The 25,804-nt window shown below is 48.0% G+C and overlaps 1 protein-coding gene across 4 annotated transcripts in view; it reads left to right on the top strand.

The window, feature by feature from the left end:
* RALB (RAS like proto-oncogene B) overlaps positions 1 to 23,297 on the top strand; it is a 41,880-nt gene extending 18,583 nt beyond the window's left edge. For 3 of the 4 annotated variants that reach the window (XM_079923612.1, XM_079923611.1, XM_079923610.1), the window contains exons 2-5: positions 4,788 to 4,947; positions 13,964 to 14,172; positions 17,793 to 17,970; positions 20,601 to 23,297. In XM_079923612.1, the coding sequence (XP_079779738.1) occupies positions 4,834 to 4,947; positions 13,964 to 14,172; positions 17,793 to 17,970; positions 20,601 to 20,720 (621 nt within the window). In that variant the 5' untranslated portion in view covers positions 4,788 to 4,833 and the 3' untranslated portion in view covers positions 20,721 to 23,297. Of the gene's footprint in view, positions 1 to 2,110; positions 2,188 to 4,787; positions 4,948 to 13,963; positions 14,173 to 17,792; positions 17,971 to 20,600 lie in introns of those variants that run through there. The other variant, XM_079923613.1, reaches the window with a different exon arrangement.
* Positions 23,298 to 25,804: the final 2,507 nt, after the last annotated feature.

Raw genomic sequence — 25,804 nt, forward strand, 5'->3', positions numbered from 1 at the left:
AAGACTGTTTCTGGAATGCTTTCGGCACAAGTAACAATAGACTCAGAATGGTCTAAACAAATAGGGGTTTATCATCTCCGGTTCAGGAGCCTGGAGGTTTGCAGTTTCCAGGATCGGTCCAGGCTGACTCTCCTGCCTTGCCCTCCGCGTGTCAAGTGCTCACGGGTTATACAGACTGGAAAGAACCACCATGGTTGTTTCAGTTTTTGAGCTTTGAGCACAGATATTTTGGCAAATATCTGTGGATTTGTTGAACAGTCTTCAATCCATTTATTGTGGTTTCTTCTAGGGAAGCTGACTTTGTGTTTTGAAAATAACAGCTCAGAGTTAGATGTCTACGTGTGTTTGAAAGCACCCCTGCCCCTAATCTGGAAAAGGATTTCTCCATTTTCATACAACTCTAATAATTCATGGAAGCAAGGCTGCTTCGGAGAAATCCTGTGATGGGTTGGTGGTCTGGAGTTTCCAGCCTCAGGCACTGACCTCGGCCCTGTGGTGGCAGCTGTGGACCAGAAATTAGGCCCAAAGCAGCTTCGCCTTCCTGAGCCTTCGGGGGAGGCCGGCTTCTCATCCCACTTACCCTATTTTAGTCACAATTCAAATGTGCTTAATTATCTAGTTAATTGCTTAGAAGGCTTATTAAAAAGCAGGTCATTAGAAAAGGGAGAGTGGACAGAGGGTCCAGCTTGAGGGGAGCCAGCACACAAGTGATCCCACCCAGAGCAGCGGGTCACACGACTGGTTTCCATAGTGATGATGATCCTTGAATCACCCGGGAAAGCTACGAGTATGGTCAGTCTTCACTGCTTAAGAAGACAGGTAGCTATACTACGTGAAAAATAACATGCAAAACTACATACGTATGATCTCAGAAAGATGTTAAATATAGGAGTATATGGATTAAAATATAAGAATATACAGATTAAATTACGGGCAGGAAGTAACGCTGTAATACCGAATATCTCTGGGTGACAGAATTTTTCTCTTATTTTTTAAGATAGTTTTGTGTATTTTCTAAATTTTCTACTGAGCACCGAAGGGGGGGTCAGAATATGTCACCCCAAAAGATGCCACTTTGACATGAGGATTATTTTGAGCTGAAAGCAACTGAAAAGTAACAGACACAAAGAAAAGTTCTCCCCCTCTCCACCGGGAAGGGCGGGGCGATCCTTAATCACCCAGAGGAGGCCCCCGAGGAATCGGGGTAACGCCCCTTGCTCACAGCCCGCACCCTGCGTCAGTTTCCCCCTCCCAGAAGTGCAAGGCCCCCTCCCTTGTCTTGTCACTTCCCTGCAGCATTCGTTGTTCATTGGTTAAGATGCTCTGTGAACCCGAGTCCCACCACCCCGTGGGGCCGCCACCACTGCGCTCTCCTGCGTGGTTGTGAGATGCACCTGTTCAGAAGCCTCTGTTTGTTTTTCTCTCCTTAATCAGTCTCTCGTCAGCCTGATTTTCAGGGCCCCAGCCAATGAACCAAGGTGGGTTTGTTTTTCCTCCCCTACATTGTTATTACTTTTCATTTTAAATACTTAAAAAAGGATTGTAGACATTCAGAGTGATTCTTGTTCAACGCTTGGCCTCCTGATAATGCAGTTTCCCCACATTTTGCCTCTGCCTTTGTTAAAAATGATCAAATGATGCTCTTTATGGCGGCTGCCTGAGAAGTCCTACTTGTTACGGACGCCGACCCTCCTGGTGGGTATTTCCTTAGGTGTCTCGGAGGTCGCAGCTGTGGGCCCCTATCCGTGGGCCTTGGTTGTAGGAATCCTGAGCCGTCCTATCACTGCGTCCCCCCGCAGAGGTTGTAGCCTAGCACCCTGAGCAGCCAGGGGTTACTTGTTATGTTGCTTCCTGGCTTTGGGGGAGTGCTGCGGTCACAGCTTCAGGGCACACTTTCCTACGGCCAGGGCTCGGGCAGACATGCTTCCTTGCTGTCCTCCGCTGTTGGTGCTGTAGGGGAGCAGGTACCGTCCCAGAATAGGTCTCTTTGGCATATTAATACTTTTAAGCTGGTTATTTTCCGGGAAACAGCAGGCGTAGAAGAAATTCTGAAAACCAAGTAGGAGTCACCGTTTTGTAAGAGACAGGGACATTTACCAGGGGAATGTCCCTATGCAAGGGCGTCCCCCTCGCTGTACCAGGACACGAGGACGACCGAATCTCTAGCAGCTCCTAGGGGCGGAGAAGGTAAGGACTTGAAGAACCTTGCCCTTGTTTACCCGGCCTTCCCATGTCACCTCTCACAACCGACTCTGCCCATCCTCAACATCCTCTTCTGCTTTGGGCAAGGACGGTATCCAAGGTGAGGGCTTCGGCCGTCTGAACAAGGTACTCAGGTTGTCTGGGTCTCTCCCGGGTCCACGTGTTACTAGACTTTGCTGGATTTTCTCCTGTTAATCTGTTTCATGTCAGTTTAATTCCCAGACCAGAAAGAAGAGCCTAGGAAGGCGGAGGGACTCTCTTCCTCCCCAACAGTGGACCGATGTTTTGCTCGTCCATTCTTTTTTTTTTTTAAATATATTTATTTATTTATTTAATTTTTGGCTGCGTTGGGTCTTCTTCGTTGCTGGGCGCGGGCTTCTCATTGCTTCTCTTGTTGCGGACCACAGGCTCAGTAGCTGTGGCTCGTGGGCTTCAGTAGTTGTGGCACACGGGCTCTAGAGCGCAGGCTCAGTAGTTGTGGCGCACAGGCTTCATTGCTCTGCAGCATGTGGGATCCTCGCGGACCAGGGCTCAAACCCGTGTCCCCTGCATTGGCAGGCGGGTTCTTAACCACTGCGCCACCAGGGAAGTCCTACTCGTCCATTCTTTACCTGAAGGTGCATTCCTTCGAGGCTCTTGGTGTCTCTGAGGGACTGACTTGTGTGTGTGTTAAATCCTAAGTTACCCAGAGCAGCAACCACCTAGGACCACAGAAATATCAGCTCTGATTTTTTTTCTCCCCAGCACTGGGATTTTTTTTGAGCCCAGCTGTGCATTCATAGAAGTTCTCAACCTTGGAGGTCTACTGTCATCACCTGGGAAGCTTTTAGATGTTCTCATGCCCAGGCTCTGATCCCAGGCATCCCAGACCAAACTCCATCAGAATCTCTGGGGATGTTTTTAAAACTGCCCAGGGATCTCCTTGTGCCACCGAGGCTGGGATCACTGATTTAAAATATTGTTGTTTCTGTCATGCAATGGTGTGTGTGTATTTATTTTTTTTCTACTGGAGGTATTTTCAAGTTACTTTGTCAGAAATAGGTGCCCATCGTGTCTAATGAGAAAAGAGATTCTCTTAAAATGAGATAGGAAGGAAACCAGCCTTTTTAAGTTCCTGTTATATGCTAGGCACAGGGCTTCAATCTTTCACATGTGTTATCTCATTTAATACTCAGAAAAATCCTGCAGGGTGGGTGGTGGTTTACTTGTGTCTGCAAATAAGAAAACTGGCTTAGAGAAACTGAATAACTAGTGTCCAGGTCCCACATCTCACGAATGGCAGAGCCAGACTTGGGCCCGTGACATGCCCGAGCCCTTGCCCTTTTTCCTTACGCTGTGGCATCTGTGAGAGAGATTTTCCATAAAAATCGTTTAAAATAAAAATTGGCACTTGGGTTATGCAGGAGCATATGGTAGCTCTATTTTCAGTTTTTTAAGGACCCTCCATACTGTTCTCCATAGTGGCTGCCACAACTTACATTCCCACCAGCAGTGCAGGAGGGCTCCCTTTTCTCCACACCCTCTGCAGCATTGATTGTTTGTAGAATTTTTGATGGCCGTTTCTGAATCGTGTGAGGTGATACCTCGTTGTAGTTGTGATTTGCATTTCTCTACTAATTAGTGATGTTGAGCATTTTTTCATGTGTTTGTTGGCCATCTGTATGTCTTCTTTGGAGAAAGGTCTAGTTAGGTCTTCTGCCCATTTTTTGATTGGGTCAGTTGTTTTTTTTTGATCTTGAGTTGTATGAGTTGTTTGTAAATTTTGGAAATTAATCCCTTGTCGCTTGCATCAATTTTCAAATATTTTCTCCCATTCTGTAAGGGAGAAAATTCTGTCTTTCTGTTTTGTTTATGGTTTCCTTTGCTGTGCAAAAGCTTGTCAGGCTAGTTAGATGCCGAGTTTCAGGTACCTGTTAAATGTGCTTACTGAGAATACTTTCTCTTCCCCCACCACCAGGATTGCTCTGTTCTACTCACTTTATCTCACTTCTGATGAGGCTAAACTGATTTTGAGTAATGGATTGTCGTTTTGGAAAAGTCTGCCTCATTTAGTTCTTAATGTAAATCAGCGTGGAATAAATAATTTAGTTGTCTTCCTTTTAACTGTCCTGTGTCGCGAAGGGATGCTGATGGTTAAAAGCAGGTCTGCTCGCCCCTTTTCAGAGCCCACCTTGGTCCGCTGGGAGGGCCGTGTGGGTGTGTTGGAGGGGCGGGGAGGGAGCGAGGGTACAGAGATGCTGGGCCCCCGAGCGGCCCCCGTGGCACAGCTGGCGCGGGGTCGCTGCGTGGCTCGCACCCCCTGCGGCTCTGTCGAGGGCGTGCGGGTTTGGTGGGCCATCCTCCCCCACCCCCCGTGATGGGGCGTCGGGTGCGCACGCCCGATTCTTCTCTCCGTCTCCTTTCCCTCGGGTCGGCTCAGCTCTGGTTTGTGACTCGGCAGTGCCTGGGGGCCTGTATCTCTGCCTGGAGCCTGGGAGAATGACCTCTCTGGTGGAACGTCTGGGTCAGGCTTTTCTGGAGGGCTGTCATGTCATTTCCTTTGGGTGGAACCAGACCGCCTCTGAGTCTGTCTTCTTCCTTGGCAGCTCTTCGTCTGGGTCCTCTGGCCGCGTTTCGCAGAAACCCAGCAGGATGGCCGCAAACAAGAGCAAGAGCCAGAGCTCCCTGGCCCTTCACAAGGTGATCATGGTTGGCAGCGGAGGGGTGGGCAAGTCGGCCCTGACCTTGCAGTTCATGTATGATGAGGTAAGACACGCCTCCCCGTCGGGCCTGCTGTCGCCACGTCCCTCCTCCAGCTGCGTCCCTGGGCCCATTCCCTGGGGCTCATCAGGGTCATGGGGCAAACTGTGCTACGGTGGCTTCTGAGTAGCTTTCCAGGGGGTTCCCACCAGGGGAAGAGCTGCACTGCTGATGTTAGGCGAGCCATTTCGGCTCAGGCAGGGACACGCGGGGTCCCTGCTCGCATCGTTTCCGTCATTGTGTTATGACAGGAGCTGGGGGGAGGTGTCGAAAGGGCGGGCCAGATGCGTAGCTGTCACAGCCAGCCCGTACAGGCACTGAAGGGGACAGCTGAGCTGCCCTAGGAGCTCCATCTCTTCTCCTTGCTCTGGTTCCCCCGGTTCAAGCTAAAGCCCCCGGTAAAGCTAAAGCTTGCATCACTTCCTGGGGGTGATGGCGCTGCTGCCGAGTCCAGTGCGACGGCACAGCCTTGACCCCTGCTTGACGGCCGATGGCTGGTAGTGCAGCAGCGTGTCCAGACCAGAGCCGGAGCCTCGGGGCCTCTCGCTGGCACCCTCTTTGTGCGGCTCGTGCCTTCCAGAATTTGCGGCAGAGGACACTGTCACCACCATCAGCTAAGATGACCCTCTTTCCACCAGGCTCCGCCCCGTCCAGCTTCCTGCCACACAGGGTGTGCTGCAGTGACCGCGACATTTTGGGATGTGGCCAAGGGAAGCCGACTTAAGGATGCAGTTAGCAGGGGCCCTGGCCTTGTGATGGGGGCGCGGGGAGGGCTGTGTCCAAGGCGCCCGGCACGGCAAGTGAGTGGGCAGCGGCTCCAAACGCGGTGTCAGAGGCCGGTCTGGAAGGTTTTTCCAGGCCTCACGGCTCCTTACAGGGAAGACGGATGCAGGGCCTGAATTTGCCAGTAGTTCCCAAACCGCCCTTACTAGGAACGTCACCCGAAGAAACCTCGCTAAACCGTCATGAAAGAAAAGCTCGGACCAGCTGTGCTAGAGGAAGGACTGAATTAGTTTTCAATTCTCCATAGGCAACGTCGGCTTGGCCAAAAAGTGCGTCAGACCATCTTTCAGTGAGGCCGGAACGAACTTCTTGGCCAACCCAGTGCTTCAGGATCCCTGGCATCTGACGAGATAGTTCAGACGCATACAGCTAACAGAGTAGGACGGTATTGCAGAGGTGTGTCAGCACTCAACGAGCAAGACTGTTACCCTGCTGGATTTGGGGTGCGAGTGGTATTCGTAGTATTGCCGTGGAGCGGATCCCCACACGGACATCCGTCACCTCCAGTTTCCAGGAGTCTGGCCCGGCTGAGCGTGGTGCTGCCCAGGCTCTCAGGCTGTGGGGAGGGTGTCCGGCCTCCTGCGAGCCCGCGGGCTGCTGGCGGGTGCAGGACGGGGCCCCGGCTGCTGGAGGTCGCCCCCAGTTCTCCGCCGCATGGTCCTTTCTGTAGACAGCTCTTCCCATGGCCGCTTGCTTCTCCCCGGCCAGCAGGGAAGTGTCTGGTAGCTAAGACGGATCCTTCCGCACAAAAACGTGGTCACGGGGTCGTGTCATCACGCTGCCTGTACACTGTTGGTTGCAAGCCAGCCTCAGGGTCTTGTGCGCTCAAGCGGAGAATGCCGTACAAGGGCGTGAGCCATCGAGGGGCCCCGGAGGGTTGGTTCACCAGAGTATTTGTGTATTTTAAAAACTGTGTAATGAATTATAAGTTCTTTTCTCCTTCTCGATAATCATTTTTGTATTTACCATTATATGTGTAATCTTGTATTCTTTTCTTAAAAGAGGGCCCTGCAATGAATAAGCTTCAGACCAGAACCAAAACCTCCAGACCATCTCCCCCTGGGTCACACCCCACTGTATCTTATCATGAGAAACTTTTTGTTTGTATGCTTCTACATGACCAATTTCTTTTTTTTCTTTTCTAATTGAAGTCTAGTTGATTTACAATGTTGTGCTGATTTCTGCTGTACAGCAAAGTGATTCAGTCATACATATATATACATTCTTTTTTTATATTCTTTTCCATTACAGTTCATCACAGGATATTGAATAGAGTTCCCTGTGCTCTACAGTAGGACCTTGTTGTTTATCCATCCTCTAGACAATAGTTTACATCTACTAATCCCAAACTTGCAATCCATCCCTCTCCTACCCTCCCTCCCCCTTGGCAAGTCTGTTCTCTCTGTCCGTGAGGGTGTTTCTGTTTCATAGACACGTTCATTTGTGCCGTATTTTAGATTCCACATAAGAGCGATATCATATGGTATTTGTCTTTCTCTTTCTGACTGACTTCACTTAGTATGAGAACCTAGGCTCCACCCATGTTGCTGCGAATGGCATTATTTCATTCTTTTTTATGGTTATTGTAAATAGTGCTGCTATGAACACAGGGGTGCATGTATCTTTTTGAATTAGAGTTTTCTCTGGATATATGCCCGGGAGTGGGATTGCTGGGTCATATGGCGGCTCTATTTTTAGTTTTTTAAGGAACCTCCGTACTGTTCTCCACAGTGGCTGCACCAGTCTATGTTCCCACCAACAGTGTAGGAGGGTTCCCGTTTCTCCACACCCTCTTCAGCATTTGTATACTTTTATTTTGGAGGGTTGTTTTTCTTTATTTTACACTAGGGGCCAAAGTGGGGAAATCTAGCAGAATCTGTTTAATTTACGCCAAACTTTTTTTTTTTTTTTAGCTTATTTATTTATTGGCTGCGTTGGGTCTTCATTGCTGCCTGGGCTTTCTCTAGTTGCAGCGAGCGGGGGCTCCTCTTCGTTGTGGTGCGCAGGCTTCTCATTATGGTGGCTTCTCTTGTTGCAGAGCACGGGCTCTAGGGCCTGTGGGCTTCAGTAGTTGTGGCTCAGGGGCTGAGTTGCTCCAGGGTATGTGGGATCTTCCCTGACCAGGGCTCAAACCCGTGTCCCCTGCATTGGCAAGCGGATTCATAACCACCGTGCCACCAGAGAAGCCCACGCCAAACGTTTTTGCATAAAAAGAAGAGAGGCAAGTTACAAAATCTGCCTTGGAAGTCTTTATTTGTTTTTCCTTAAAAATGTGACTTGCTTCCTAAAGATTCCTTATTTTCCTTCTGTAACAGAGGCTGGGGAGGAAGGGACAGGGAGGAGAGGGATCAAAGCATGGGAGACGTGGTTAGAAGAGCAGGCGTTAATGGAGATGGGGGGGATTCTGTGTGTCCTGCCCCCACCGCTGAATGACGGGCAGTGTCTGGGGACATTTGGGGCTGTCACAATAGGGGGATGTGACTGGCCGCCAGTGGGTGGAGGCCGGGGATGCTGCCGAACGTGCTGCAGTGTGCCGGAGGGTCCCACACGGGAGAGTCGTCCAGACCGGAAGGTCTGTCGCGCTGCTGTCTGGGGGGCGGCCTGGCCGGAGCCACGTCAGGGAAGGGGAGGCTGCTCCACCACGCGGTGACCGAGGGGCCCCGGGTGCCAAATCTGAGAGCACGTTCGGGCCCCGAGCCCGACTCCGCGGTGAGGTTGGAGCCATCCTGTCTGGCCTGGTGGCTGACACCGCAGGAGACCAGGGCAGTCTGGACGGGATGTGTCACTTTCCCTGTGTATGTTTCTGTGTGTACAGCAAGAGGGAGGGGAGGAGATGCAGAAGAATCAAGAGCTTTTTCTCTTCTTCCTAGTTTCTTCAGAGAACCAAGGGGAAGCTGTGCTGGGCCTTAGTCTCTGTTTCCCACTGGCTGACGTATGTGGGGACCAGAAAGCAGCAGTTGTTGAAGGATTGAGGGAATGGTAAAATAAGAGCACAGCAGCAGAAGAAGAGAGATGCAGTGCTCGTGTCGATTGCCCTAACGGTGCTGCCCGCTAGAACCTTCTGTGATGCAGGGGGTGTTCTGTGTCTGTGCTGTCCAACACCTGAGGCTGCTGAGCCCCTGGTGCCCGGCTAGTGGCCGCGAGGTTGAAGGGTCTGGCTCTTGAATCACAGTTGTGAAGCTTGAAGAGACCTTAGGGGCGACGGCCAAGCCCAGCTGATTGCAGACTCACCCGGGGCTCCTTTACCAAATCCCTCTGGAGCTGCAGCCGAGTCGTTCTTTTCCTGAAGCTCTGCCAGCAGTTCCGAGGAGCGGTGGCTCCCCCTGTCCGGGAGGCCAGAGAAAAGGAAACAGTTCCGTGCTCGGGGTGCGGGTTGGCTGACACCTCCCGAGCCACTCGGACCCTTTGTTCTTGGTCCAGTGCTTTGCCCTTTGTTTAAAAAAAACCTTTCAGCTTCTGTGGTGGAATCTCCAGGAAAGTTGGATCACGGAAGCAGCCACAGCCTCGCAAGTCTTTATTTTTGTCTAAGTTCTGACTTAGAAAGATGGGAAGGGACTGCCAGTGAGGCAGAGGGAGCGCTTGCCCTTGGAACCCCTGGCCTGATGCACTCGAAGACTGCTTAGCTGCCTGCCTGTGCCGGTGAGGTGAGGCTGGCCACGGTCAGTTCGGGCAGCTGCCACGCTCGCGAGGAAGGCGTGAGAGGCTGGGCTTAGACCGCGTGTCTGGGCGTCTGTGGCGGATCACGGCAGCCCTGCAAGCCGGCGCGGTGGCTCCTGCTAACAAGGAATGGAGATGCCAAGGCTGTGATCTAAGCTCCCACAGTGAGCGCCCTTCCCCGGCGCGGACGCATCTCCCCACTGCCGTATGGGGGACGTTCTGACTTCCAGCGTTAAAGGAGCGGGTGGGACTCTTGCTGCTTCATCCTTGGAAGTGCAGGAGCAGGCAACCGAGGTGCTTTAGGGTGTATGGAGACCTTCGCACTGGGTGTTGCGGTGGTTTTTTTGGGGTGGTCATGTATTTGTCTCTCTGGAAGGACGTTAACAGGAGGACACCGCTGTGAAGCATAGGCAAATTTTCATATTTTCTCTATTTTAAGATTGTTATATGAGTGTAAGAGACTCTTGAGTTTTATTTATTTTTCAAATTAATTAATTCATGTATTTTTGGCTGCGTTGGGTCTCCGTTGCTGCACGCGGGCTTTCTCTAGTTGCGGCGAGCGGGGGCTGCTCTTTGTTGCGGTGTGTGGGCTTCTCATTGCGGTGGCTCCTCTTGTTGCGGAGCACGGGCTCTAGGCGCGCGAGTTTCAGTAGTTGTGGCACATGGTCTCAGTAGTTGTGGCTCGTGGGCTCTAGAGCGCAGGCTCTGTAGTTGGGGCGCGCGTGCTCAGTAGTTGTGGCACACGGGCTTAGCTGCTCCGTGGCATGTGGGATCTTCCTGAACCGGGGCTCGAACCCGTGTCCCCTGCGTTGGCAGGCGGATTCTTAACCACTGCGCCACCAGGGAAGTACCCTCTTTAGTTTTAGTATTAGGTTATCTTTAGATTTAAAATCATTTGAATTAGTAGCTATTGATTGACAACACAAGGTCCTTCAGAGGGTCCATAAGTTCATATTGATATTTTCAACTCGATTTTTAAATTTTTAAAAAATTTAAATGCTAGCTTTATGAAGAATTCACGTACCCTGAAATTCACATTTTTAAAGTGAACCATTCAGTGATTTTTAGTGTATTCACACAGATGTGCGGCCATCACCACAATGAAATCGTAGAACATTTGTATCACCCCAAAACGAAGAGCCCTGCCCTGTAGCAGCCATTCCTCATTACCACCTCACCCCCCGGCCCCCGGCCTGGCAACTGCTTTCTGTTTCTATGGATGTGCTGTTCTGGACACTTTACATATGTGGAATCAGACAGTGTGTGACCTTTATGTCTGGCTTCTCTCACTGAGCATCACGTTTTGAAAGTTCATCCGCGTTATAGCTGTATCAGTGCTTCATGCTTAAAAAAAATTGAGATGTAACTCACATCATAAAATAGACCCTTTTAAGCGTACAATTCAGTGGTTTGTAGTATATTCACAGAACTGTGCAACCGTCACCACTACTTCCAGAACATTCTCATCCCCCAGAAAGACACCCCTTACCCACGGGCAGTCCCTCTCCACCACAAATCTGCTTTCTGTTTCCATAGCTTCGTCTGTTCTGGATGTTTCATATAAATAGACTCATATATTATGTGATATTTTGTGTCTGGCTTCTTTTGCCAACCATAATTTGTCAAGGTTCATCCACGTTACAGCATGAATCAGTACTTCCTTACTTTTCATGACTGAATAATACTCCAGTGCCTGGATATGTCACGTTTTCTGTATCCATTTGTCAATTGATAGATATTTGGATTGTTTCTACCTTTGGCCATTATGAGCAATGTTGCTGTGAACATTCGTCTACAAGTTTTTGTGTAGACATGTCAGAATCTCTTGGGTGTGCACCTAAGTGGGAAATTTCCTGGATTATATGGTAACTCTGTGTTTAACTTTGTGGGAACTACAGAAAGGCCGTGTTTTCCATGGCAGCTGCACTGTTTTACAACGTATGATGGTTCTGATTTCTCTGCCATCTCGCCAATGCTTGTTATTGGCCATCTTTTTTTTTTTTTTTTTTTTTTGCGGTACGCGGGCCTCTCACTGCCGTGGCCTCTCCCGTTGCGGAGCACAGGCTCCGGACGCGCAGGCTCAGCAGCCATGGCTCACGGGCCCAGCCGCTCCGCGGCATGTGGGATCTTCCCGGACCGGGGCACGAACCCGTGTCCCCTGCATCGGCAGGCAGACTCTCAACCACTGTGCCACCAGGGAAGCCTTTGTCCATCATTTTGATTATAGCATCCTAATGGGTGTAAAATGGCATCTCGTGGTTTTGATTGGCATTTGCCTAATGACTAATGATGCTGAGCATCTTTTCATGTGCTTATTGGCCATTTGTGTATCTTCTTTGGAGAAATGTCTGTTCAGATTCTTCGTCTATTTTTTCTTCATTTGTTTTTTTTTCTTTGCCTATTTTTAAAGTGGCATTTAATTTCATTTAATTTTAAAACTGTCTTTTTATTATTGAGTTTTAAGAGTTAATTTATATATTCTGGGTACAAGTTCCTTATTAGATACATGCTTTTCAGATATTTTCTGCTATTCTGTGGGTTGTCTTTTGACTTTCTTGGTGGTGTCCTTTGAGGCATGAAATTTTAAAATTTTGATAAAGTCCAATTTATGTATTTTTTCCTTTTGTTGCTTGTGCTTTTGGTGTCATATCTAAGAATGCATTGCTAAATCCAAGGTCATGAAGATTTCCACCTTACATTTCCTTCTAGGAGTTTATGGTTTCAGCTCTTGCATTTAAGTCTTTGATCCATTTTGTGTTAGTTTTTGTATGTGATGTGAAGTAGGGATCCAGCTTCATTCTTTGACATGTGGAGATATCCAGTTATACCAGCATGAATTCAAGTTTAATAGTACATTGCTATCATTAACTTTTTTCCCTGAATATCTTGACTTATACTATGATTAAAATAATTATTTATTTTATGTATAATGCAATATAAAGAAAATAACTTTGAAATATTCATATCATTGCTACTGAATAATATAACCACTGAGGGAAGTTCAACATTTCTTTGAATTTTTTTTGTCCTTAGTCTCTTTTAGTGGGATGTATTCTATCCAAATATTCTTTTTTAAAGTCTCTTGGATTAATTCTTTCTCTGTCGGGTTACATTACCAGTATAATATTCATTTACGTTCATTTGCTTCAGTTTTCCTGTTTAACAGCTTTTAAATCTGTTTTGTTTTGTCTTGCCAGGGTGTGTTTTCCCTCATTTTTTATAGCTGCATAGTATTGCATTCTGTGGATCCCCGTCCTGGGCATTTGGGTGCTTTTTCATCTTTTGCTGCTACACGTGGTGCCACAGTGGATGACCTTGTATGTTGCTGTGCAGGTGTGTCTGTAGATTAGATTCCTGGGAGGAGGACTGCTTCTCGCTCCATTAGGTGTCGCCATGTTGGTCTCCGTACAGACTGTACTGCTGTCTCCTGCCATTAGCAATGTGCAAGAGGTGTGTTGTCACACTTTGGGATTTTTGCCAGTCTGGTAGGTGAAAAATGGTATCTCCATGTAGTTACCATTTTCTTTATTAGTGAGGATGAGCATCTTCATATGTTTAACATCATATGTGTGTATTTTTCTGTGAATTGTTTATGTCTGTTGCCACTTTTTCCCATCGGCCTGTTGATCTTTTTTTCCTCCCTGTTTCTAGTTAATATATAGTTCTCTATGATATGGGTTTAAATACTTTTTCCCTGCTTGTCATTTGTCTTTGTTTATAGCGTGTTGTGTCATACAGAAGTTTTAAAACTTTTTATGTAGTCTAATTTATCAATTTTTCCTTACATGGCTTCTGGATTTTGAGTCATAGTTAAAAAGGCCTTCCCTACTTCAAGGTAATAAAGGGATTTCACCCATGTTTTCTTCTAGTACTTGAGGGTTTTATTCTTAACATTTAATCTTTGACCCATTTGGAGATTTTCATGTTGTATTGTTATTTAAGCCTCTGAGTACCTCTTGACCAGTTACTTTTCAGATGAGTTTTATAATTCTGTTGATTATGAATAAGAGCTCCCGTTTCTTACCCTTGCCAGTGTTTAACTGTAATTTTTTTTTTTTTTTTTTTTTTTTTTTGCCGTATATGGGCCTCTCACTGTTGTGGCCTCTCCCGTTGCGGAGCACAGGCTCCGGACGCACAGGCCCAGCGGCCATGGCTCACGGGCCCAGCCGCTCCGCGGCATGTGGGATCTTCCCGGACCGGGGCACGAACCCGCGTCCCCCGCATCGGCAGGCGGACTCCCAACCACTGCGCCACCAGGGAAGCCCTAACTGTAATTTTATACTGACAAGAATATTGCCAAGCGTTCTGCCCTCTGCTTGGTCTCTTCTCATCTGTAAAGTGGGGATATCTGTTCTTATTGTTTAAAAACAAAATAACAAATGGTGGAGTTGGAAGCAACAAGGAAGTACTAGCTAAGGAGCTCTCTGTGTCCTTAGTGCCTCACACGTGGTGTGATGATTGTCAGCGCTCAGTAAAGCCGCGGTTGATGATAAGCAAAGCACCCATATATTGAAATGTTTTTGGCAGCTGTTCTTTGTCTTAGAACTTTGCTACCTGCTAATCGTGTCGTCCGTTTGCCCAGTTCGTGGAGGACTATGAACCTACCAAGGCTGACAGTTACAGGAAGAAGGTGGTCCTGGACGGGGAGGAGGTCCAGATAGACATCCTGGACACAGCCGGACAGGAGGACTACGCGGCCATTCGCGACAACTACTTCCGGAGTGGGGAGGGCTTCCTCCTCGTGTTTTCCATCACCGAGCACGAGTCATTCACAGCCACTGCCGAGTTCAGGTGCGTCCGGGGGGCCCTCTGCCTTCCGTTCATGGCAGCCTGGGAAGGAGTCTGGGGCTGAGTGGAGTGCGTCTCAGGACGAAGTCTCTCTGAAGAGCTTGCTGGGGCTTTTTGGATCTTGGCACTTGATAGCTCGTCATTTGTTACGCTCTCTTTGGGCTTCTCAGGTTTGTAACTTCCACAGGTAAATGATCTTAAGGATCTGTTGTTCCTCGAGAGGACGAAGCCGTTCCCTACAGCCAAGAGCCGGTAGTTTTGTTTTCATGTAAATCCCGAGAGACAGGGGTTGGTAAGCGTTAACTATCTTTATCTTTTTCCCAGTTTTGCTAGAAAAGCAACAGTTCTGCTCTACTCTGAGGCTTCTGAAACCTCAGATGTCGGCAGAGTGGACGCCTTGGGTCAGAGTGACCGTGTGCTGCTCCCTTGGGGACATTAGCTCAAGTGGGGCGGAAAGCACCGGCTTCAGGTTCACATAGACCCGGGGGGTCTGAGTCCCCGCCCTGTCACGGTACTGTGACCCAGGGCAAGTGTCCTTAGCGTTCTGTCTCTTTACCTGAAAATGCTCTTGTTGATGAGATGAAATGAAATGACACGTTAGACTTAGATTTCCTAAGGAGAACCCTTCATGGTGTGGCGGCCCCAGGCTCTTCTCACTGTGTGGGCACAAGGTGAGTATCCACCGCTGTAATTTATTTAACATCGCGGTATGTCGAGATCCTTGAAGTTCATTTTGTTACAAAGAAATAGTGAGCTGTGTGGGCCTAGTACTCCCAGGAATTCTAGTGGGAAGCGTCTCTCTCTTTCCCCATCCTTTTCCCATCTCTCTTATACACTTGTGCGTTTTCATCCCCCTCCTTAGAAACAGATCCATCCAGGTGACTTTTTATTTATTTTTTGGCCGCACCGTGTGGCGTGTGGGATCTTAGTTCCCCGACCAGGGATCAAACCCGTGCAGTGAAAGTGCCGAGTCCTAAGCGCTGGACCGCCAGGGAAGTCCCCAGGTGACTTTTCATTCTAAGAACCAGAACTAGAGTCTAATAGGGAGCTAAAAAGGAAAAAAACAACCAGTAATCTTTTTTCATTCTTTAGCAAGTTCTGGTCAGAAATGAAGGTCATCAGCCCAAGGTGAGAACGTGGAAGCTAAGCGTCCCCCCAGGATGTGGAAGGAGCATCGGTGGGCGGGGGTGGGGGGGCAGCGCTCAGGAGAGGCCTCGGGGGAGACGGGCAGAGAGGAGTCAGGCGGAGCCTCAGTTGTTGTCTTCGTGGCCCCAAGCCTCCCGAGGGTGGATGACGCAATTCTCGGCAGCTGTGGTGTGTATGTCGTGAGCTGTTAGCCGGCTAGGACTCCCTGTGAGAAATCCTGTTATTCGTAGCTCTTCCTGATGTGCCGAGAAGCTTCTGTAAGTGGCTATAGTCCACGTGTGCACAGTTGGCTTTGCATCTACACGATCCTGCTGTTATGCCTTCTTGAGGACCGAACAGGATGGATGCACTCACCGCCCTGTTTTCTTCCCCGTCCGGAGCCTTGGGTTTCCCATCGGCCCCGTGAGTCGCCCATTAAGGAAGTGCTGCCTGTGCCCCCACTCACCGCACACACACAGATGCGCTCGTGCCTCCTTACCTCCTCCTGGGAGGAGGGTTTTGGTTATTATGAAAGAAGAGAAAGGACAGGTGATGACCTAAAAGAAAAAGGAAGGGGAAGTTAGTGCTTGTGGCTTGAACTCTGGGAAGTTCGATAAAAGCCCCAGGCTGCCCCGGTTTCCCACGGTGCTGGAAGCAGACGGGTGTGGGTAGATCCTCGGAGCCCTTACGCTTAAACTCAGTCGCTTCATGCCTGTTAGCAGTTGTAAAACAGCATTTCTGCATTTATCTTCCAAACGGAAAGCCTCCAACGTAAAACAAAATGTCAGTACACCCTCTCTTCCTTGAAACTTTTAGGCTTGTTACAAGAGACCAGAGCTTGGTACTCCTGTTTCTCCTTCAATATGTTTATCAATGAGGTGATTAGTCACGGCTCTGCAAGACTAACGAGCCAGAATGTGATCAGTTTTTACTGTTCACCATGTATACTGATCACTAACTTCTAAGCACAGTGCACGCTCTCTGACCCCTGTGAAATGCAGAGTGTGGCAAAGCTCCTCAGAGACAGGTTTCAAGCATCTGCTTATTTTTCATTTTGCTTAAACGGGGGGATAAATCAGGAGCTTGGGATTAACAGACACACAGTCTGCATACAAAGTAGAGAACCAGCAAGGACCTGCTGTACAGCACAGCCAACTCTATTCGCTATCTTGTAATAACCTGTAAGGGTGAAGAATCTGAAAAAGAAGGGGTGCATGTGTATGTGTAACTGCGTCACTGTGCTGCACACCTGAAACTAACATGACACTGTAAGCCCCCTACACCCCAACTGTAGAAAATTGGTATCTGGCAGTGAAACCGACCGTATGGGAAAAAATTTAAACGTTTTTATTATTATGAAATGTCACCCCATATTATATAAAAGTCAGTGCAAGTCCCCACCAAAATGTTTTTGAAGGGGTCTCTTTTGGGAATGTGTGGGAATACAGAAGTAGGCAGGTTCCCCCTGGTTCAAAATAATGGAAGCGGAATATTTAATTTCTTGAATACTCTGTTTTTCCAAAATGATTTTAGGTAGCTGATTATTTTTAGTAGAGGTAAACTTTAATGTGCTACAGGTAGCAGTTATTTTAGAGAAGATGTTTTTGAAGTACTTGTCCATAGGCCTTATAGTATTTCATTTTTTTCCCCCACTTTGTAGTAGAAAAATAAGGCATGTTGAAGTGGGGCTCCTGCCTCACAGACCTGGGCGGGGGCGGGGTGCACAGGTGCAGACAGAGTTGAAGCAGGAGTGGCACAAAACCGTACTTACCTTTACTGTGAGCGTCCCTCGAATGTTGCTTTGCTTCTCTGTAATATTCTACTTGACTGAGGAAAAAGAATCACCGGTTTTTGTCCCACTGCATTGATTTCACGGTCTGCTAACAGACCATATGAAAATCCCTGGGTTTCATGGCTTTTATTCTCACAAAGAAATCAGACTTTTTTTTCCCCCAGGGGCATTATTAAGCGTTTCGTATATGAAGATACTTCTTTCATCTGGTTTCTACCACAGAGGGTCCCACGTTTCTCCTTTGTTTTGTTTTTGGGCCGAAGCCTAAATTGGGGATGCTGTTGAAATGCAGAATCCTGGGCTCCTGCCCACATATCTGCTCCTGGGCCCAGAAACCTGCGTTGTTGTTTTTTTTTTTAAGAACTTTTCTCCCGTTTTGCTGTTCATTTTATTCATTTATTTCTTGGCCACACCATGCCGCATGCGAGATTGTAGTTCCCCCCCACCGGGATGGAACCCGGACGCCCTGCATTGGGAGCGCAGAGGCCTAACCACTGGACCTCCAGGGAAGCCCCCAGACCCGCGTCCGTAGTGAGCACCCGCGTCCCTGGGGCGCAGCAAGCAGGGAGCAGAGCCTGCAGCCGCTGGCTGGCCACGGGCTGGAGCGGTGCCCCCTGGGGACGGGCCTGGGCCAGCGGCCCGCCTGTGGAGGGACCGGCGCCCGGCCTGGCCTGCTCAGTCGCCTTCTTCTTGGCCTGTCACCCAGGGAACAGATCCTCCGCGTTAAGGCGGAAGAAGATAAAGTCCCGCTGCTGGTGGCGGGGAACAAGTCTGACCTGCAGGAGCGGAGGCAGGTGCCGCTGGAGGAGGCCAGGGCCAAGGCCGAGGAGTGGGGCGTGCAGTACGTGGAGACCTCGGCCAAGACGCGGGCCAACGTGGACAAGGTGGGCCCCGCTCCCCCCTGCTGGTCCTGGGGAGCCGGGGGGGGGCACCTCGCGGGGGTCCTGGCGTCACACAAGCGGCACGGGGAGGGCGCGGCCTCCACAGCCCCTGCCCTCGCGGCCTCAGCGGCCCGCGGCCTCCAGGCGCAGGGCCGGCGCCTCGGGGGCCCTTGATTTTGCCCTCGCTGGCGGGTTGGGTAGATTTGTTCTCTTCACCTCCCTGCCCACCGGCAGAGCCAAGGGGTCCAGTCTTTATAACTTCGTCTCTGCGTCCAGGGACCTCTCCCCTCTTCTCCACCCCCAGCGTAGTTTTTCGTTCAAATCTCTGAAGTGAAGGAGAGGATGACCTTGACAGTGATGAACACCGATGGTTTGAAAACCCACCTTCCAGTGATTGCGATTGTGAGGGCTTCTTTTAAAAAGCTGAAGTTCAAATCGGTTGCCCCAGACCTAAAAGCTGAGGTCGTCTCTCTGCGGTCACGGCCTGGGTTCCGTTAGACTGACGCGCGTCGCTTTGCAGCCAAGCCGTGGACGCGTCTGCGCCGTCTGTGCAGCACCTGAGTCCCTCACATCCCTTCTCCTTTCTCCTTTGCTTCTCACCTGAGGAGAAAGGGATTTGAAGCCAGGTGTCACTTCAGCTTGCGGGGTTGCTGGAAGGACGCTGGTGTTGGGAGGCGTCTGCTTTGGAAGCCTCTCCAACAACGTCAGTCTGTTAAGCTGCATCTGCCGCGCGAAGCAGGTTCACGCGGCAGCTCCCTTTTCTTTGATGGCTATCTCAGCTCTTACGTTGATTCTTGTGCATTTCCAAATCTTTCCGTTTCTATCAAATTGTTTTCTAGCTGTAGAGTTAGAAAATACACAGGAAGTCCAGTCGTGCAGTTTATTTTTAAAAAATCAGGAAGACTTTCCGGGCTTGGAACTGCCGACCTGGGGGGTGGGAGCCGTCACACCGGCTTGTCACCTCCCCTTCCTGCCCGGGACCGGCCGGACCTGCCAAACGGGAACCAGCAGAAGCTGATGCCGGGCGGCGTTGTGTTCGCTGTGAACAGGTCACAGGAAAGGAGGTTGGCGATGAACAGCTTGGGCATCGCGTGAAGCTGGACACACGCCCTTCCTTCCCCTCCCTCCGCCTGCCTTGTGCTGCTAGGACGAGGCAGAACCGGCGACATTCGAAGCTGTTCACGGTCCCTGTTATGGGGGAGGGGGCGCTTTCCTGAGAGGCTGAAGGAAAGGGGTGCTTAGGTCAGCCTGATGCAGTTTGGGGGGGTCCTTTCCTGCACCCTGAGCTAGTGGTGAGGGCTCGTGGAGTCCCCCACTCAGAAAGCCCAGTCTCGCTTTCCTCTAGAAAGTAGCAGGAGCCTGTTCTGCGCAAACGTCCAAAGGTCAAAGGCTACACTCAGTCTCACGCTTTCCGTCTTCTCTGTGAGAAATCTCAAATCTTTCTTTGTAGGAGGCGTACTTTGGCTGCTGGCATGTAGTCGGTACCCGGGCGTGGTTGCTGGTAGCAGGGGGCAAAACCCAGGCCACTGTGACAACTGATAGCATGCTGGCATTCAATGACACATCTCATCAGCTGTTGATGAAGCCCCTGCAGCTGGCATCACGCGGAGCGGGGCAGGGAGGGGCAGACGTGGGAGGGTGACACCCCCTCTGCCCCTCCGCCCCCCTGCCCTGCATCGGGGGCCCCATTGTTTGTTCAAGCTGCATCCCCTCCTCCGCCCCACCCGCTACGTTCCCCGATCTGAGTCTGCCGTCGGGGTTAGGCTGCGAAGCCGTCCTACGTGATGGCGCTCGTGCCTTTAGGCTCAGGGCAGGACTCCTCAGCTCGGTGGAACGTGGCGGGGCCCTGAGGCGCTCTCCTCCCTTCCCTGTCCCCGTGGTTGGAAGCCAGGACGCCTGCTGACTGTTGTCACTCTCGGTGGTTGGAAGCCAGGACGCCTGCTGACTGTTGTCACTCTCGGTGTCTCTAACTGTTGTCGATCTGTCCTGTGATGTTTCATCCTTCATCATACTTATCCCCAGAACAGGTTTCATCAGTTTGAAATAAGCTGCTGAGTGGTACTAATGGTATGACGCTGCTGCCCTTAGCTTGACCCGTTGTATGATGTGAGCAGAGAGGTTTCCTTTGTGGAATTAGAATACGTTTCTAACATTAGTTGTTCTCTTCTGCTCTAGACCTTTTGTTTTTTGGGGTTTTTAAAAAAATTAATTAATTTTTATTTTTGGCTGCATTGGGTCTTCGTTGCGGCGCGCGGGCTTCTCATTGCGGTGGCTTCTCTTGTTATGGAGTGTGGGCTCTAGGCTCCCAGGTTTCGGTTGTTGTGGCACGCGGGCTCTAGAGCACAGGCTCAGTAGTTGTGGCGCATGGGCTTAGTTGCTCTGTGGCATGTGGGATCTTCCCGGACCAGGGCTCAAACCTGTGTCCCCTGCATTGGCAGGCGGACTTTTAACCACCACGCCACCAGGGAAGCCCTAGACCTTTTGTTTTTGATGGCCCATGGTTTTTAAGAATACATTTGGCTTTATATATACTTTAAACTATAATTACATACCCTGCTTGGTCGAATTGCTTCATTAAATCATTAAATGGCTTTTTCTTCCTTGTTCTTTTCACCCCTTCCTCCCCACCCCAGGTGTTCTTTGACCTCATGAGAGAGATCAGAGCAAAGAAGATGTCAGAAAACAAAGACAAGAACGGCAAGAAAAGCAGCAAGAACAAGAAAAGTTTTAAAGAAAGATGTTGTTTACTGTGAAGGCCAGGGTGCTGGACCATGTCGCTCGCCACTAAGGACAGAGGGCAGGTTCCTCAAGCCAAGACTCCAGTCGACCTCTCGGCCTGTTCCCTGCTCTCCCCAACCTCATTCACACACGCTTCTGTAAATGGGGAAAATATTTGTGAACCAGTGGCTGGCAGAAGAAATAAGCCCTTGACTGTGCAATGGGATGGCTCCTCTGTCGGGAGGTTTCAGAGTTTCCTCCCTCTTTTCCTTCCTAAAATAAGCCACGTATGTAGTGCTACAGGCAGGCGTTAGCCAAGTGTTAATTAAGAAGGACTTTCCTAACTTCTTACTTTTTCCCCAGTTTTGTAACATAGCGTCTTCTGTTTTGAAATAAAAGTGTCTTATTTTATTAGGTCTTGGGAGGCGAGGGTGGGGTGAGGCTACCCCCACCCTTGTCAGCTCAACAGTGGTTCTCAGAAACATCCATTAGGTTCTAATGACGCTGGAAAATTCGGAGGTTTTTTGGGGTCTCTTGGCCATACCCTGTGGATCTGAAGCAGAGCTAAAAAAATAAAGTTGAATGGGGCCAAACAGATCAACACCAAGCCCAGAAATCCTTCTCAGTAGGAAAGAAGGAAGAGTTGTACCCTTCGTAGTTAAGTATCAGCCAGTTATAGTCTGTGTTGGCCGCTTTTCTCCTGTGGCATTCTGATTTTTGTGTAGGAGCTTCTTTTTTAATAAGCGACATGAAGACTCAAGAGCAATATACTGTATAAATGATATACTTTTCTAATCAGAATTTTAAAACGAAGTCCTTTGGCTAAATCCTCTCGTAATTGCCAGTCATAGGGTCAGGGCCCTCCCTCTCCATCCGCAACCCACGCTCTGTCCTGACCCACTCCTCCTGGCAGAGGCTGAGAGGACCTTTTCTTTTGTTTCTTTCAATGTAGCCCAAGTTCCTCTGAAGAACGTGGTGACTTAAGATTGTGTTCTAAACTCATGAAGCCAGAGCCTGTGCCAGACACCTGCTACCTCTCATAGAATTGCTCAGTAAATTCAGAAGTGGAGAAGCCACTGCCCCTTTACCTCTGAGAGCTGGCTGCTGTTTCTGATATAAGTTTGTTCCGGGACAGCCGTCTCGTCAGGTAGGCGAAGGTTTTTATGGATGAGAGACTGTCTTTCTTGTGTCAACCTTCTGAATTCAGCAGTCAGAAAATGTTTCATGAGCAAAGGAGGACAGCCATAAAAACCTAGTGCTCAGCATACTTTTCCCCATTTTTCAGAAGTGATATTTCACATACAGGTGCCAAAAGTGAATTGGGGTGGGGAGAATGGGAACCCTTGGAATTTATGGTTATTACAGAAATTGTAGAAATTATGATCTGACCGGAAAACAAACACTCTTGTATCACCTCCCAAAGAATCGTGGGCTTTTTTTCAATTAAAAAAAGCAGAAATTTACAGCTTTTCAGAATTTCAGCCTTCTTATTTTATCCTTTTGTCATATATGTAAAATGTAAGTATTAAAGAAATGGACAGGTATTCATTATCGTTCTTGTTAGATGTTCTGCAAACTTTATTTCAGTTAATTTTTTGAATTGGGCTGGGGGAAATTTATAAGTATAAACAGTAACTTTAGTTTCATCTTTCCTTTGGAAGAGATGACTACTCTTCTTTAAATTTAAAAAGTTGAAGGTAATCACACTCTTGCATTTTTTGAAACAACCTTTTTCTTTTCCTCCTAGTTTGCCACCTGTTTGATATCAGTTCTGGTCGAGAGTAGGTAGGTTTGGAATATGTACACATAAATTAAGGATGGTGTGAATTGTTCCATGCTATGGAAATTATTCTTAGTTTATGCCATTAGTGTATTTCTGAAATTATATTTAACTGGATAGTGATCAGAAATGGATCTTCCCAACAAAATGATTTATAGAGATGAGATTCTTTTCCATAGGAAAATAAGGAAGCAATGTTCTTTATAAATTTGAAACATACTACCTTGCTAAATGACTAGATATTGTGTCCATAGGGTAACTATTTTCCTGAAGTCTTCTTTCTAGAAATATTTGAGCACCTGCTTGGTGTCAGGCTCTATTCCAAGTGCTGCAATATTGTGTTGAACAAGATAGGCCAGAGCTCTATTCTCCTGGAGCTTATGCGTTAGTGAGGAAAGAGACAAATAATTGAAAATATCACAGAAAGTGCTTTGATGATCATAGAACTGGGTAATAGGATAGGAAATGTTTCTGGGCCATAGAGCTGATTTCAACTGGATGGTCAACAAGTGTCTGAAAGGGAGTGACATTTAAGCTGAGACCTGAAGGAGCCATGTGAGCTCCCAGGCTTGGGAGCAGCTGGTCCGGAGGCCCTCACTCAGGTGTTCAGGAAAAGACCCTAGAGGCCAGCACATGGCTGCAGTGTGATGAGTGGCAGAGCAGTAGAAAAAGACCTAACAAACAGGCGATAGATTCAAAAAGTGATGCAGGGGAACAATACCTAGATGTATAATTCCCTACAAGTGTCCTAGTTCATCAAATAGCAGACACCACTGATGATAAGACATCACCATAATTTATGTACCACTAAGGAAAAACTTGCAAATTATGTGACTCCATCCTGACACCAGTGACGTGAATATGTGGGGGAAAAAAATAGATGCTGTAGGTTAGGCAAATGATATATAAATTTAAACTAAATGGAATTGGGGTATAAGATTCACCTATGTTGGTCTAAACACTATATTATAATAAAATAGTATAGAAGCTTAACAGTGGATAAGTACCAACAGTGGGAAAGTACCCCACGGTGCAGGCGGGGGTGAGGGCAGTGCCAACAACAGTGTACCTTGTGAGCCTGCACAACGGGTGACAGGTGGCACCACAGAGCACACTCACAGGTGGACAGCTCCAGTGGAGGAGTCCGCATCCTCTCCCAGTGGGAGTGCCCCAATCCCTCCTACCTTGCACCGCATCTCAGAAACACAGCTCAGAAATGGGCTGGGGCTTCTACTCCAACAGCTAGGAAGCAGACCCCACCCCTGACAGGGCTGCAACGGTCACAGAGCAAATAGGAGGTGCTGGGTAACATCCGGTGCAGGCTCTGGTCACAACACCAGTCACACCCCTGTCAAGCTGGTAACGGCACATGCCGAGGAAGGAGGCAACAGGCACCCACACTAAAAGCAGCCCTGGCACCGAAAATATTAAACCCATGCAGGCTACACAGGGATGCCCCCACATTAAAATAGCCCTCCAAGACCACAGTAGATAATTGTTTCTCCTAAACTAATAGAGCAAGAGAAATACAAGTAAAATGAAGCATCACAGGAACCACTCCCAGTGAAAAGATCAAGAGAGCGCCCGTGAGAAAACAATGAAATGGAGTCTAACAGACACCACGTTCAAAAAGGAGGTAGTGAAAGTACTGAAGGAATTAAGAAAGGCTATTGACAGAAATGCAGAGTACTGTAAAAAGGAACTAGAAGGAGGAGCCAAGAAAACTTAGAAACCATTTGCTGAGATGAAAGCTGAGCTCAAGGCAGTGAACAGAAGAATGAATAATGCAGAAGAACAAATAAGTGATCTGGAAGAGAGAATAATGGAAATCACCCAGCCAGGACAGCAGACAGGAAGCCAAATGAAAAAAAAAAGCAATCTAAGAGACTTACAGGATAATATAAAGTGTGCCAATCTATGCATAATAAGGATTCTAGAAGGAGAAGAAAGAGGATTGAAAACGTATTTGAAGAAATTATGGCTGAAAACTTCCCAAACCTAAAGAAAGAAGGAAACATATCCAGATACAGGAAGCACAGAGGGTCCCAAAAAAGATGAACACTACAGACCTACACCAAGACATCATATAATTAAAATGGCAAGTTAAAGAGGATTCTGAAGGCAGCAAGAGAAAAACAAAGAGTTAATTACCAGGGAACCCCCCCATAAGGCTATCATCAGCTGGTTTTCTCTACAGAAGTGCTGCAGGCCAGGAGGGAGATGCAAAATATGTTCAAAGAAGTCCTAAGGGAAAAATCCACAACCTAGGAAACTCTACGCAGCAAGATTATTTAGAATAGAAGGAGAGAGAAAGAATTTCTCAGACAAGCAAAAACTAAGAGAATACAGCAATACTAAACCTACTCTAAAGGAAATATTGGAAGGTCTTCTCCAAATATAAAAGAAGCAAGAAGCCATAGGAAAGAGGAAATCACAATCGGACAGTAAATCACTTAAGCCAGTATACAGATTAAAAGGAAAAAAAATCAAAATTCTTATGAAAGCAATGATAAGCACAATGAACAGCAAAAGGATAAACATGAAGATGTAAAGGAGGACATCAAAATCATAAAATGTGGAGGAGGAGAGTAAGAAAATGTAGATTTTTTTCTTTTTTTTAGAATGTGATTGAACCTATATGACTGTCATCTAAAGCAAGCAGATACAGGAAGTGGTTAACATACTTGAAAAACAGGGTAACCACAAATCAAAAACATAATTGATTCACAAACACCAAAAAGAACACAAGCATAATATAAAAGGAACACATCAAACCACAAAAGGAGAAAAAAAGGAACAAAGAAGAAACACAGAATCAACTGGAAAACAAGGCTGAACTGCCAATAAATAAATACATATTTATCAATATTAGCTTAAATGTCAATGGACTAAATGTTCCAATCAAGAGACAGAGAGTGGCACATTGGATAATAAAACAAGAGCCTACAATATGCTGTCTACAAGAGACCCACTTTAGGGTAAAGGACAGACACAGACTGAAAGTGAGGGAGTGCAAAAAAGATACCTCCTGCAAACAGAAATGACAAGAAAGTGGGGTGTCACAATACTCGTATCAGACAAAACAGACTAAAACAAAGGCCATAAAGAAAGATAAAGGACACTATAGAATGATAAAAGGAGCAATACAAGAAGAGGATTTTACACTCGTCAACATATATGCACCTAACATAGGAGCACCCAAATACATAAATACTAACAGACATAAAGGGAGAAATTGACAGGAATACAATAGTAGTAGGAGACTAACACCACACGTCAATGGACAGATCTTCCAGACAGAGAATCGATAAGGCAACAGAGATCCTAAATGTTACAGTA

Source organism: Stenella coeruleoalba (assembly GCF_951394435.1).
Source record: "Stenella coeruleoalba genome assembly, chromosome: 6".
NCBI classification, from domain to species: domain Eukaryota; kingdom Metazoa; phylum Chordata; class Mammalia; order Artiodactyla; family Delphinidae; genus Stenella; species Stenella coeruleoalba.